At 40.3% G+C, this 15,325-nt stretch overlaps 1 protein-coding gene across 1 annotated transcript; it reads right to left on the bottom strand.

Moving 5' to 3' along the window:
- Positions 1 to 6,858: 6,858 nt before the first annotated feature.
- On the bottom strand, positions 6,859 to 12,375 carry RAMAC (RNA guanine-7 methyltransferase activating subunit). The gene is made up of 4 exons (XM_059057365.2): positions 12,269 to 12,375; positions 11,461 to 11,509; positions 8,801 to 8,979; positions 6,859 to 8,066 (listed from the first exon to the last, which is right to left on the bottom strand). The coding sequence occupies exons 3-4, from the start codon at positions 8,968 to 8,970 to the stop codon at positions 7,880 to 7,882; spliced, it is 357 nt and encodes a 118-aa protein (XP_058913348.1). The 5' UTR covers positions 8,971 to 8,979; positions 11,461 to 11,509; positions 12,269 to 12,375; the 3' UTR covers positions 6,859 to 7,879.
- Between the last annotated feature and the right edge of the window lie 2,950 nt (positions 12,376 to 15,325).

Below are 15,325 nucleotides of genomic sequence, written 5' to 3'. Positions count from 1 at the left end.
GCCATGGCTCACGGACCCAGCTGCTCCGTGGCATGTGGGATCCTCCCAGACCGGGGCACGAACCCGCGTCCCCTGCATCGGCAGGCGGACCCTCAACCACTGCGCCACCAGGGAAGCCCCAGATTTTTTTAATGCATGTGACTGGACACTAAAAATTTTTAAAGCTAGATTTTCAATTTATATCCAAGAGGTGGCACCATAATGCAGTAGCAGAAAACCACACATAGTGTAAAGAAGGGAACGGACTCTTAATTGCTTTTGAAGTGAGCAGTACAATTAGGAAATCCCTTCTGTAGTGCCGGACTACCAATGTCACAATCTCTTTTCCTTCTTGTCTAGTCTTCTCAGAGACATTCCTTAGACTTAGTCCCCTCATACCTTGAGTTTAGCATAGGCCAGAGTGTGGCATTAACCAGGGCTGGCTGAGTACTCAGGAGTCTCGGGTCAGTACTTTGGTGGAGCCAGCAAGGTCCTGAGTGCCTTAATTTTGCAGCTTTCAGAAATCCCATTTAGTCAGTGTTTCTGAAAATGGAATTGGGCTGGAAAATTGACAAGCAATTATTTCTAAAAGGATGCTGATTTATTAATTTGAAGAACGTACCTGCCAAAGAGACTGTGTAGTGGGATCCTCAGCACCTTCTGTCCCTTTGGGAAATCTCTTCAAGAAGCCAGTCATTTGAAGCTTGGAGAGCTTGGGGTCAGAGCCAGGAAACTTAGGGGCCAGGAGCAGGGAGCTATGACTGTCTAGAGCTCCAATTTCTGCTGCAGGGATAGACATATTTATCTTACCAGCCCCTCTCCTGGGACAACACTGAACACTGATGCTTCATGGCAGAGGAACTCCCTTTTTCCAGGCTCCAGAAGACCACCTAACTCCACTCACATAGGCTTTTTTCAGATAATCCTTATAATTCAACTGATACAAGTTTTCAGCATTTTATAATCCTATTCTAGCTGTGTGCCCCAGGGTCCATCTAGTCCCCTTATTAGAGTTTGGCAGGGGTGAATCCCCAAACTTTGCAGCACAAGGTACAGAGTCTGTGGGCATGTCTACATGCAACTCCTCTCATCCATGATGTGGTTTTACTATCACAGTCTTTGGAATTGTTTCAGAGTCTTAGGTTTCCCCAGAGATACCTGGGGGATTGGAGCGCTGTGGAGAATAAGGGAGCAAGTCAAGTCAACAGAACTCCAAGCCTTTAGTCTGCTTCTAGAACTGTTCTGCCAATACACTTGCTGCTGGCCACATGTGGCTCCTGAGCACTTGAAATGTGGCTAATCAAATTTAAAAATAAATAAATAAAAGCATCATAGAAATAAAGGCCCTGCTGGAAACAACACAACAGAGAAGAGGCTGAATATATGACATGGAGTTTAGAGGGCAGGCTAGAGAAAAATGAGCAAAGACAGGAAAATGACAGATACCGAAGTCAGACAAAGGAAGATCAACACATGCCTAACTGGAGAAGAGAACCAAAGAAATGGAACAGAAGAACAAAGATTTAAAGATATAATCAAGAAAATACTGGAGGACTTCCTCGGTGGTCCAGTGGTTAAGATACCACACTTCCACTGCAGGGGGCATGGGTCCGATCCCTGGTCAGGGAAGTTCCACATGCAGGGCATTGCGGCCCCCCCGCCAAAAGAAAGAAAACATTGGAGAAATAGAAGATAAAGTTACATAATGAAAGGTGCAGTGTCCTACGTGAAATACTGACAGTGATCAACAATGAAACACAACCTAGTAAAGTTCTCCTAAAGTAAAAAAGCCTGTGGCCATCTAGACAAAACACTGAAGTCATAGGGAGAGAGAAGACACATACGTGAATACTCGTATGTTGCTGAAGGGAATGTAAATTGCTACAATGCTTTAGAAAATGTGGCAGCATTTATTAAAATGAAATAATACAGGTTTTTTTAACCCAACAGTTCTACTTTTGAGACTACCCCACAGAAGACAAAATAAAAGCATTCAGAAGGACAAAAGCAATATGGCATTGTTAAGCAGGGGCAAAAAAGGAAACAACCTAAGTGTCTACCTATAGGAGAATGATCATATCAATGGTATATCCATACTATACAATATCATGTTATTAAAATTAAGTCATTAATTTTTAATCTATAGCTAGTGACCTGGAGTGATGTCTATTATAATATGTTGTGTGAACAGAATAATATACACATACGTGTGTGGGTTTAGATATATAACCTCACTTTAGTAAGAAAGGAAAAACATGCATATACCAAATTTATATATATATTTGTGTGGGCATGGTGAAAGAGACAGAAGCATTCACAACAGGCCAAAGTCACTGGTTGGATGCAGATTATTCATATTTGTCTAGTTTTACTTTTTACAGTATTATTTTGTATACACAAAACATATAGTGAAGGAAACTTTAAAATGAGAAACACAGACACACACACACACAGGAGAAAGCTCTGGCCTTTAGCAATTACAGCAGCTTTATTTACCTGATTCAGACAAAGAGGCTGGTGATCCTTTAGGGAGTTGAAGGCACTGGCAGTGGAAAAAAACCATGAGATCATCATCACATCGTCCCCTGAAGCTGTCTCAGGAGAAGTCACTGAAACCCTGAGAAAATCTAACCGGTAATTAATACGTGGGGCTCTCTATATCCCTTAGGGACAGGAATGAAAACAACTGAATTAGCCCATCAGCACATGGAGACTGGTGAAATATCTGAGCTGCACTTTTTGCACCCAAGTCAGCCCAGAGGTATCCCACTCTACTTCGGGAGGCACAAACCTGACAATGAATGGGCACTGAGTATGTGCCCAGCCCAGTGATGTGTACTTTATGCAAATGCTTTCACTTAATCCTTCAAGGGGGCAGTCAAATCACATATTAGCAATTTTGATGAGGATGACTTGTCTTCGTTAATCTCCTCCCATGCCATCCAGTAAATCTTAAAATCTGAGGGGTATTATCCACAGCTCATCCCGTTTTCCAGTCTGACAGCACTGATAACAAGCTACTCAGATACAAATGTATCTCTGGCACATGCGGGCCTCAGCTGTGTCACACCAGCTTCAGTCACTGCCTCTTAAGCCCTGGCATATCCTAATACAGCAGCCCTACTGAGACCCATGGAGCCGGCCTGGCCCTCTCTCCCTCCATCTCCACAGGTCATGGGATCTCTGCTCCCATCCCTATTTCTCCCAAAAGCTGGTCCCAGTAGAGGTCAGTCAGACCTCTAGAAAGGAGGAAATATTTGCTCTCAAGGCTACCTTAGAGTCCAATGGTATAATCTACTACTTGAATCTAGTTGATTTGGCTCCAAAATAATTTGATGTAGCAGGACCCAGGAAAATATCCATTTAGATATAATAGAATGTCACATCTGAATATATTTGAATTCTTAAGTATTAATCTAAAAATTAACATCATCAATTTCTACAAATGTCAAGAATACTTACTGCTGTTGGTCTTAATTCATTCTAAATTAAAAACTGGAGAATTTTAAAAGCATACCTAAGCTTATAAATAGAGGAAACATTCTCTGAGTGACCTATATAATTAGGTTTTTCACACAGAATTAGCCAAAGCCTAATGTATTTCAAAGTTCCCATTTATATATATATATGTATATCAAATATGCTTCTTTGGTTAAAACACAAGACATTGAAAGACAAAGCCCAAACAAGCTTTTCAGTGAATAGTTTATATGTAATACCTCAATTTGTCTAACATTACCAGAGTAAGCACTTTCAACAAGTAACGTTTCCAGCTAGACGAGGGCCTCTTACTGTTGTGGCTTCTCCTGTTGCGGAGCACAGGCTCTGGACGTGCAGGCTCAGCAGCCATGGCTCACGGGCCCAGCTGTTCTGCAGCATGTGGGATCTTCCCAGACCAGGGCACGAACCCATGTCCCTTGCATCGGCAGGCGGACTCTCAACCACTGCGCCATCAGGGAAGCCCCTATTTCCTACATTTCTGAACAAGAATAAGAATTCCCGGGCTTCCCTGGTGGCGCAGTCGTTAGGAATCCACCTGCCAGTGCAGGGGACACGGGTTCGAGCCCTGGTCCGGGAAGATCCCACGTGCCACAGAGCAACTAAGCCCACGCGCCACAACTACTGAGCCTGCGCTCTAGAAACTGCAAGCCACAAATACTGAGCCCGCACGCCACAACTACTGAAGCCCGTGCGCCTAGAGCCCGTGCTCTGTAATAAGCCACTGCAACGAGAAGCCCATGCACCACAAGGAAGTGTCGCCTCCACTCACCACAACTAGGGAAAGCCCGTGTGCAGCAACGAAGACCCAATGCAGCCAAAAAACTAAATAAAATAAAATAAATTTAAAAAAAATTATAGCCTTTAAAAAAAAAGAATAAAAATTCCCTTTCACTATAAACAATAGTGCTAATTAAAATAAGTCAAAGGCCCAGAGCATAGATTTCCATACACAGCCAAATCTCTGTTTAGGCTGAGTGAATCAAACAGAATACAAAGTCTAGGAAAATTTTTAAGGTGTTAAAAAACTGTGAAACAGGAATCTAGAAAAGTGGTACAGATGAACCGGTTTGCAAGGCAGAAATAAGAGACACGGATTTAGAGAACAAACGTATGGACACCAAGGGGGGAAAGCAGGCCGGTGGGGGGGATGAATTAGGGAGATTGGGATCGACATATATACACCAATATGTATAAAACAGATAATAAGAACCTGCTGTATAAAAAAGTAAAATTAAATTAAAAAAAACAAAGTGTAGTGCTTTCATTAGAGTTCAAAATCAGTGTTATCAGTAATCTTCAGGATAAAAGATCATTTCTTCCCTTTTTGGTATTCTAAACTTAAAACTGACATTTCATTACCCTTAATTCTGTCATAAAGTTCTATATTTTCCTTTAGGAGAATAAAATACAAAGGGAAAATTACATCCTTGTCTGTTGAGCATTATGTTATAAGGAATGCTGCTTTGGAAACCAAAACCATGCTGGAGATCTTACTGGCTGTCTTTTTCCTATATGGTTTCAAGAAACTAAAAACTATTCTTAGAGCAGTGACACAAGGTTACTACACTCTGGATAACCTCAAATCCTTCTAGCACTCAAGGAAAAAAAAAAAACCACAGTTCTCTATCTAAGTCTAAGCATCTGTCTCAAATGGGTATTAATTTGATGTGTTCCATAATGAACATTCAACATTCTCAAGTCAGTGCCAATTTCCAAACAACAAATGCCAGTAATTTTGGCTCAACTTTTATATAAACTTTGTTTCTTCCATATTTATTTCTTTTTTCTTTTTTTTGGCCACACCACAGGATCTTAGCCTCCCAGTCAGGGATTGAACCCAGGCCATAGCAGTGAAAGTGCCGAGTCCTAATCACTTGGAACGCCAGGGAATTCTCCTTTCTTCCATATTTGAAGTGTTTGTTATTTTCTGAAGGATATAATGTCTTATTCCTTTGCTAATTCATATAATAATTCATATAAGGAAACAACTGCAAATCTTTAATTCTCAAGCTACCTACCTCATTTTCTATCAGTTATTCTACATACTTTACATCAATACTATGCTTTACAATTTATCAAATCCTTCCCTCCCATGATTAAACAAATGTTTATGCAGCACCAATTATGTACCACTGGGGTTTTAATGGTCACGGGTTTTAGTTTCTATTCTCAAGCTCTTGTATGTTTGGTCACTTATTTTTATGATAACCCTGTGAGAGTGACAAGGGAAGGTGTTGTCCCCAGTTTTGCAGGTGAGCAAATAAGCTCAAAGTTTAAGTGATTTTCTCAAGGTCAGATATCTCGGAGCCAGGATTCCTTATGCTCAATCTATATGCTATTACAACAGACTACCTATTTGAGATTAATTCCATTTGACACTTTTAATTCTTTCTTCTCCACTTTTAAATGATCCTTAAGTTGGTTTGATGTTCTTTTCTGTCTCTCCCACATGAAGCAGAAACCATGCCTTTATTTCTTCCTGGTTTTAAGCACACAGGGAGCAGTCTGATAATGATTGTTGCTTAAAAAAAAGAAAAACCACCACCACATACGATTACTCATGCAGAATGCAGAAATAACTCATGTTAAAAGGAGGACTCTTCTCATATTTTCAAGTAGAGTTGATACTCAGAACATATGTACCCTACTGTTACAGTGTTAAAATATTTAAATACTGTTAGAAAATACTCTTCTTCTGGGCTTCCTGAGAGGCATCCCTCATTCCAACCCTGTCCCTTGGATCTAGGTATCTCTCTAATTAGTGTCAACAGCTGGTACAGCAGAGGGCCTCCAGGATCCTGCTCTAAAGTTGTGGTCAGCTATTGTCCCAACTGGTCAGTGGCTGTGCTTTATCAATTGACAGATATTTTTAATAATCCATCTGCTTTCAGAGAAGATCTTGGGGTATAGTCAAGCCATTCTTAACTCTCTGGGCTAAATATTCTATAGTATCAAGACCTATTTTAATGTACCAGCACTGGCTTGTTGCCTATTGATGTAATTACAAGGGTACATGGAAAACCCTTATCTTATTGTTAAAATTTTATTTACATCTGAGTGTGAGTACTTGGTTTATCAAATCCTTTCTAATAAAATAGTTACCTGAAAGAATGGCTCTTCAGGAAGTGTGGGTGGAGGGGAGAGTGGGATCCAGAGCATGTAGAAGTAGTACCTGGAGATGTCAACCTCAAGGGCCTAGAGTGGAGTGCTGAGAAGGCAGATTCAGGAAGTTGCCTTTTAACACCTTTGACCTATGACGAAACTTGTACTCTTTCTTAATATTATTCTTATACCAAATAAACCTTTTTCAACAGATAGGAGAACAGAGTAATAAAAAATCAAAAAGCTCGCCTCTAATGAATGGGCTAACTGCCAAAATTTGAGAGAATACTTACTTACAAGTATTTTATTTGAGTAAAACCATTATAATGGCCATTAAAATGATGTGAAATACAATGATTACTCTGAAAGGAAGTTACAGCATCACTGGATTTACAGAAGAGGAAGCAGCAAAAGTGCACATTTGGAGGTGAACATAACACTGTAAAATTAACCCACATTAAATACCATAAAAGTAAATACAAAAATGCAGCATTATTTACATATGATTGAAAACGAAGGGAAAATTGCAGAGTTAAACTTTTGTATAATGCATGAATTCTGACCTGGTATGTTTAAGTTAGCAAAAAACATTAGAGTTTGTATAAAATTACTGTGTGCCTTAATCCCACCTACCACTAGATCAAGACATTGAAACTGAGAATGAGTCCTTCCTGATTTTACAGCTTTACTCTTGATATCCCTCTAAAGAGAGACCAAAATGATTGTGAAGATGATTCATACCTATAGAGTAATTACAAAGTACCACAGTCACATAATAACAAAAGCCAAACAAAATATACTATAACTGTTTTCCTTTCAACTACTACTATGTACAATATATCACAAGTAAGCATAGTTGTGCATTTAGGAGTTGATTATACTACTTCTGTAAAATATTAGGAATGAGCACATCCAAGTACAGGGATACTTCCTTCCCTTAAAAGCAAGCATTTTCTATGTAAAACTTTTATTTCTGTGTAAAACAAAGAACTCCTGAAAGTCAAACAAGGAAAAAATTCACAACATTCAAAGCACTATTAAGTCATGAAATAAAGAAGAATCTGAGGTAGAAGTCAAGCAATATAATCCACAACCTTTTTAGGGGAGTATTTATTGATATTTCCAGCAGCCAGCATATCTCTCCAGTAAGATCTAATTTTTAAAAAGTCTCAAGTTCCAAAAAAATCAATCCACTCTCTACAATCAGATGTAAAACTATGACCAACAGAAAATACAACATAAACTTTTGTCATGTTAACAAAATAAATGGTTTTACTAAAAGCTGCTGACATTTCTATCAGTAGTAGCCATAGGGAGGCCGTTGGTTGTAACCATAGTGTCCATATTGATGGAGGTAGTAAGGTTCTTGTCTGTGCTGCGGGTAATTGTTACCCCAGGATCGCCCATGCCACTGATTGGATCGATTGTCACTTGGCCACCCCCGTCTGCTATCCCTACCTCTAAACTGTCTGTTATCTTGCAACCTACAACAACAAAACAAAAAGATTTTTATACTTCCCTTAAGAAAAAAACAAAAACACAACACATGACATCTATCCTGATGCATTTCATTTCTCAATCTAATACTCAGTATACAAAAGAGTAAAAAACATTTTTCTCTACAGAATGTTATAGCACTAGTTATTCAAAACTTTCCTAAGATTCAGATCCAGTATTATATTGGAAATATTCAATACTTTGCAGAGAAAAGGTAGACTACAACACCAAACCCCAAACAGTAGGATGGTTCTGAAACCTATTCAATTGTTCAAAAGCAGTATGGTAATATTCCTTTGATCTATTTTGAGGTATCTAATAGAAGTAATTTACATTGTATAAACTTCTTTCTAAAGTAAAACCAAAAACAATATCTTCTTTATGGAATTTAATGCAAAAGTTTTGTAAAAGACTCTAGGTTTTTAAAGCATATTTACAGAGAAAATAAAATTAGTCCAGAGAAAGAATATTTTTTTAAAAACCATTATAACACACTCACACACAATTGCATTGCAAGGGGAAAAACAATATGTGCTGACAAAATATGAAAAGCAAATATTTACCAGGCACTTACTGTGTGCCAAGCAGTTACTAGGCACTCGCTATACCACACTGCACAAAAACACTGATTCCTGCCCTCACTGGCCTTGTGGGCTAGCAGATTCAAGCTATCCTCTCCCAGATCAGCCACTGGCATTTACTGTTCTGAAGTAATACATACCGATTGCCTCTATTTCTTTGGTTCCCACCAGCTCTGCTATTCCATTCCTCAACAATTGGAGGGGACTCAGGAGGGCGTTTCAGGTATTCCTGGTACTCTTTGTCATCTTCTGTGAATCTACTGGCAAACATCTCTTCAAAATTTGGAACAGCTTCAGAAGTGTCAGTCATTCTGAAATTCTGTACAGTTTTTAATATGTTTCTATTAGATTTTTTTTTTAAGTAACACTATCTTCACCAGATAGTGGAAAAACAAGAAGTAAATACTTTTAGGCAGGGTATTCAAAAAGTCCTGTGTCCTTTTTTTTTTCCTTGTGTACTTTTAAACCTAAGATAGACTAGATTCAATTCAGTACTTCTTGACTACTATAGTACAGGCATTGTGCTAACTAGGAGCGTGGGATACAAAGATGAACAATATATTATGAACCCTGCCCACAAAGAGCTCTCAGTCTAGTAGAAAAGACAGATATGGTGTAAATAGAAAGGGAGGAGCAGCAAATGTCAAGAAATGAAGCTGTAAAAGTGGACAGGGGTCAAACTGTGTAAAACTTTGTATTCAACGCAAACAACTTTGCCCTTTTTCTGGGAGGCAATGGGGAGTCATAGGTGATTTAAGCAGGAAAGTCTCAAGAGCAAATTTACTATTTAGAAGAGTCACTTTTCTAACAGGTAGAGAACAGGTTAGTGAGTTTAAAGGCAGATTACTGCAATAATATAGGTGACATGCTGAGGGTTTAATCTGAGACACTGACTGTGGGAACAGTTTTAAAAGAATTCCAAGAGAAATCAGTCACTGAGTAGATGCTGTGAGGAGAGAAGGGAATAAAGGATAACTCCTAGGTTTCTGGCCAAATAACTGGACAGGTTATGGTGTCACGGGAACTACAGAAGGGTGGGAGAAGATCCACACTAAGTTGAACTTAGCTATGGTATGTACATCCACGTGAAGGGTCTGGGATTGAGAACTGGGTGGAAGATGAATATGGGAGACATTGATTTCATTGGTGGATAATGCGGTGAGAATGAATGAGACTCCTGAGGAAGGCAACAGGATAAGAAAAGAGTATCAAGAAACAGAATTCTGGAGAACATCAACATATAAAGAAGTTAAAGAAGGGGTAAGAGGAGAACACACACAGATGAGAGAAGAACCAAAAGAGATTATCATAGAAAGCAAGAGAATAAAGAGTGAAAGGTAAACTAAAAAAAAAAAAAAAAAAAGAAAAGAAAAAAAAAAGAGTGAAAGGTCATCAGTGTTGAATTGTAAAATAATAGGAAGAACCAAGAAGAGAAAATTAATTGGATTTAGCCATTAAGAGGTGATTAGACTATCAGGGATTAAAACAGGACTACAATTAATTAAGAAATAACTGGAAGGTAAAGAAGTAGAAATCTACACTGATTAAAAGACCAAGCTTTCAAGAGGCTTGGCTGGAAACAAGAGACAAAACACAAAGGGCAGTAGCTAAGGGGTTACTGGAAGGTTACCTCTTTTTTCCCCAGGCTACAACACCTGAAGTTGTTTGTAGGAAAATAAAAGAGCCAATAAAGCTGAAAGACTGTAAATACAGTAAAGACATGAAAACAAAGGCAAACAAAAAGGCCTTTAAACACACAGCTACTAAAGTCTAGGGTAACTACTTTATAATGGTATTCAATATATTCTTATTCCAGGTTCTGTGACATATGAAAAAAACTACTATAAATATTATCTAATGGCTATGAAAACTGAAATCTGTATCAGCTGGGTTTTCCAGGGCAATTATGGATTCACTTTTGAAGCAGTATTTCTTCACCCAAATTTTCAGAGAGCCCTCTATCTCTGAGAAAAGATGTGACTTAGGCTGCAGCAGCTTAATCCTTGAGAAAACAGGGGAGAAAGTTCACTTCTTTTCATCTTCACCCAAGACCTGGAAGCCAGCCCTAGCAGTATTTTGAAGGTAGCCCCCAATTCCCATTCCTTCCTTGATGTAGTCCCATCCCCTACCTTTCCTCACCTAAACCCCATCTTTCTGTTCTTTGCCTCAAGACCACTAAAATCTGTTCTATGATTTGGGGCATATGTGACATCATGCTAAAACTTTAAAACCAAATCTTCCTTATCTGATGTCCTAAAATTATTTTTCTTCCTGTATTACTTCAGTTTATAATGAAAAGTTTTTGTCAAAGAGATGTGATACTGGAAGACAGCTTTTTCATTAGTTTTTCTTTCCTCCAATACCCTCAAAACACATGCAAATATTTATAATACTACCCTTGTTCCAACAAAATTAAAGATTATTATTTGGATGCAAGAAACAATATCTACATGTCTTACCGTCCAGGCCTCTGCTCTCTTACAGTATGTCTTATTAAATACCAATGTGTCTGGGATTGGCAAACAGATGTCAAATTCTCAAATCCAGGGTATGGTTTAAAATAAATTCAGCAAATTAAAGGCGTGCCTTGATTTCTATAGGAATCACAGAAATCACCAGAAAGATGACCCATACCTAACCAGGGGGGCAGTAAAAATCATAAACCAAGGCAAACGTGCTATTCTATTCTTATGTTCTTCCAGGATCCCCCTCCCACAAATAAACAAATGTGTATCATCTTTATAATTACTGGTGAGAATGAAATTTAAATAGAATTTTAACTTATCCAAGCTTTACTTACCCCAGGGATTTGAGGCAGCTGTACTGTTTAATGTTTAGATTGTTTAGATCTATGGGAAGAAAAACAAAACAAAACAAAACTTGACTCCCTTGAAAGAACCCCTCCAAAGGTGTGTGTCGTGGGGACAGGAACCATAAAGGTTAATGAATTGGTAGGATTAAAAGTGCTCTAAAGATTTGCAACGCTAATTCCAAAGAGAAAATTGGAGCTTAAAGTGCCACCGAAGAGCTAGAAGATGCTACTCAAAACCAATGAGCTGGTTCAAGCATGAATAACAACTTCACAAAGTATGTTCTTTTCTGTTGGAAAACACAGGGTACAGCCTTTCAGATATGTACTCGAAGACTATTGGTTTCTTGACCCTAAATAAAACCACACAGAACTTTCGCTGCGGGCCACTAACCTTGGAAATGACTACCCAGAATGGGGTTTCGCTGCCCTGGGAAATGAACCCAGAGAACTAAGCGACGAAGACACGGACTGAAAACCACTGCTTTTTTCAGTCCTCTCTCACAGCACACCAGCGCCTGTCTATTAAGGCTTTGACTGATGCGCTCCTTCTGAAGCACCTCGGCCGCAGGTGCGAGGGAAACTGGAGGCCGCGAGGAATAAGCGGCTTCCGGTCTCGCCAAAGAGTCTAGTCTCGGAACCGCAGAGCCGGAGGACACCTCGCCGGCCACGCAGCTCGGCCTGGCCGGCTCCCTCCCCACCGCGGCCCCGAATGATCGACCCCTCCCCCCGCCGCCCCAGGGCTGTATCTATCCCGCTCGGGCCGTACTCCGCCAGCCGGACGTTCACGGAAACCTACCTCCGGCCTCGAACACCGTCACAGTACCTCCGAACCCCTTCAACTCTCCAAGATAACAAGACGACTTTGGCCAGACTCCGACCACCACCTGACTTCCGCTTCCGGCGCGCTAAGGCCGAGGTGAGCCCGTGAAGTCTCGCGGTATCTTCGGCGAACCGTGTGGATTTTTCCCAATTCTTCCAATGGTGGTGGCTGGCCTGGAGCTCCACGAGGGTGGTGGGTAGGCGGGCTAAAGATGATGGTGCCCACCGTGCGCTTTCAGTCTGCCTGGTGGCTGTGCAGGAAGAGACACATCGCTGTATATTGAGCCCCCTTGACTAGGAGCCGGTGACGGGTAGGGACGGAAGTTCTGGAACTTCTGTGCCGAGCTGGGGGGGAAAGGCTACTTCCGGCCGCCTTCGCCGGGCGTCTTTGTGAGGAATGCGAGGCGAGGGCAGGCGGTGAAAAGTGGATTCCTTCAGTGGCGCTACACCTTTCACTCCTGTCCAGGCAAGCTTCGCTAGTAAGATTTCTGTAGTCTGTTTTGTACGTGTTTTTGCCAAAACACAGCCCCGCTCTGCTCCAGCCTATGTCGTCAGTATCTAGCTACCTCCAGGAGTCTTGGTCATTTCTTCTGGGATGTTCAGTAGGTGTTATAAACGCTGCATATTTCCAAATATATCTTGGCCTCCTCCCTCCCAAATTGCTTTCCAGACTGGGTGCCCCTTTTGGTGAAAACTCTCATGAGTTTCCAGCTTGGAAACATCGATGTCTACATTTGATGCCATTTCTTTCTTTCCCGTGCTCCCGTCAGTTGCTAAGTTCTGTCGATCCTACCCTGCACTTAATTCTGGCATCCATCCACTCTCCGTACCCACTGCCTGTGCCTAGTCAAAGTTGTCATTATCACCCCCTGGACAGTGGGAATGTGATACCTTTCTCGTTGATGCCCTTCCTCTAGCATCACTCTCCTACCTGCCCATCTTACACATCGCTGCTGTAGGCTTACTCATCTTTAAGATGATAGAAAATCTTCATCGGCTCCCTGATGCTTGTAGATTAAAGGCCAAATTTATTAACTTTGGATTCAAAACTATTTTCTTCTGTCCCTCTTTCATTCTCCGTTTGTCCATAACAAACCAGACCATGTGAAGTGCCTCATTGATGAACTACACGAGCAGAGGCTCGTGTCTCTGCTTGGAATACTCTTCCCTCCCCATCATCTCGGGATGTTGAAATTCTATCCATTAAAGCTGAATGAAGTAACATCTCCATTTAGAAATAAATTTTCCTTCCACTGAATGTCCATTATGCTTTCTGAGCCATTTTTCATCTATTCATTCCGTTATTACCAGTTTCTAAGTTAGAACTAAATTATTTATGTGCAAGTCTTTTCCCCCTACTAGACTACATTCATTCTACATTCATTTCTACATCCTGGAGTGTGTAACATTGTACTTTGTATAAAGTAAGCACTCAGTAAACGTTTGTGGAATGAATGATGAGCTATTTATGTTCCAAGCCACGTTTTAGAGACATTAACCTAGCTAAAGTGTATAAGATAGTATGGATGGGAAGATATGATAGTCTTGGTGTTGGGTAGTAAAGGTGAGAGCAGAAAGACCAAGGTTACAATAAATGAGTGATATAGTAACCAAGTGGATGATGGGAGACAGGGACCAGGAGGAATCAGGAAAGACTCCTGTTCTTTAAGTCTGGAAAATTGCAACTGAGAAGGGGTATCTGTAGCTTGAGTTGGTTTTAAAGCAAAAATGAGCTCAGAGCTCAAAAAAGATTTGTAGAATTTGAGATAGTAGGGAAATATTCAAAAGAAAAATTTTGGGGGGTTGTTAGAAATACAGGACTAAACCTGATGAAAGAGAGCCTGTGCCTAACTATGTAAATGTGTGAGTCATCCATGAAGAAACAACAGTTGAAATCAGTGTATATGATCTTTCCAAAGAACAAAGTATTTATAGAGAAGAGCAGAAGGCCATGGCCTATGCCTCAGGAAATATGCATGGAAGGAGGAATAAGAAGTGTAAACTTGAAGAGGAAATTGGAATAAATATGGGTATCAATGTAACAGTTGAAAAACTCAGGCAAATGCTTGCCTACTTGGTATCAGTGCTCAGGGAGGATTTTGGGGAAAAGGGTTCTTGAGGCCAGCTTGCTGGTTTCCTTGTGACTTTATTATGGTGTTATTTCTGGGTAATGAGGACTTACATAGAAAAGAGTGTATTTCTTTTCTTTAAATTCTAAAATGGCACTTAGGAGCTCCTAGGCTTCAGAGAGTCTCTGTGAAAAAGTTTATGTTATTCTAGCCAATTTTGAAATGAAACGATTTATGCCTATAATGTTTTCTCATATTCTGATATATTATCAGTTATACTTCACTTTCTGGCATCACTAAGAAATAATATGTTCCATGAAAGGGAGTTTTCCAGATAACTGACAGCCATTAAGCACCAAAACTTGTTCGTTGGAACCGCTTTTGATAGAAATATACATAAAATGTAGTACTTACTTCCCTACCATAAACGGAGTAAATGGGCCATAATTTAATCTTTGCTTAGCAACTAAAGATAATTGTTACAGGGCTTCCCTGGTGGCGCAGTGGTTGAGAATCTGCCTGCCGATGCAGGGGACACGGGTTCGTGCCCCGGTCCGGGAAGATCCCACATGCCACGGAGCAGCTGGGCCCGTGAGCCATGGCCGCTGAGCCTGCGCGTCCGGAGCCTGTGCTCCGCAAAGGCAGAGGCCACAACAGTGAGAGGCCCGTGTACCACACACACACACAAAAAAAAAAAATTGTTGCAGCATCAATTATTATATTCTGCTGGATAGTAATGTCTTTGGGCCTGTTGATACATATGGAAAAGATTGCCTTTTATTAGTTGACTTTGCTGTCTCTGTTATTACTGTTGTATCTCAGTGTTTTATCTTCTTGCAACTTTATAAATTGACCTAATTTTACCCATGATTTAAAGCCTAACTTTGACCCAGTTTGATCTAGAGCTAAACATACTAGCAGAAGTCCCTGGGGAATTGTGGCATCAAAAGAGCTTTCAGAGGCTG

Source organism: Kogia breviceps, chromosome 3, assembly GCF_026419965.1.
Source record: "Kogia breviceps isolate mKogBre1 chromosome 3, mKogBre1 haplotype 1, whole genome shotgun sequence".
Taxonomy (NCBI): domain Eukaryota; kingdom Metazoa; phylum Chordata; class Mammalia; order Artiodactyla; family Physeteridae; genus Kogia; species Kogia breviceps.
This window is presented reverse-complemented; position numbering and strand designations above follow the sequence as displayed.

Bases quoted from the DNA above. Each gene is read 5' to 3' on its own strand.
- RAMAC (XM_059057365.2), bottom strand. From the start codon at position 8,970: ATGACTGACACTTCTGAAGCTGTTCCAAATTTTGAAGAGATGTTTGCC. The intron at 8,067-8,800 runs GTATGTATTACT...TTGTTGTTGTAG, and splicing joins CAAAGAAATAGAGGCAATCG to GTTGCAAGATAACAGACAGT.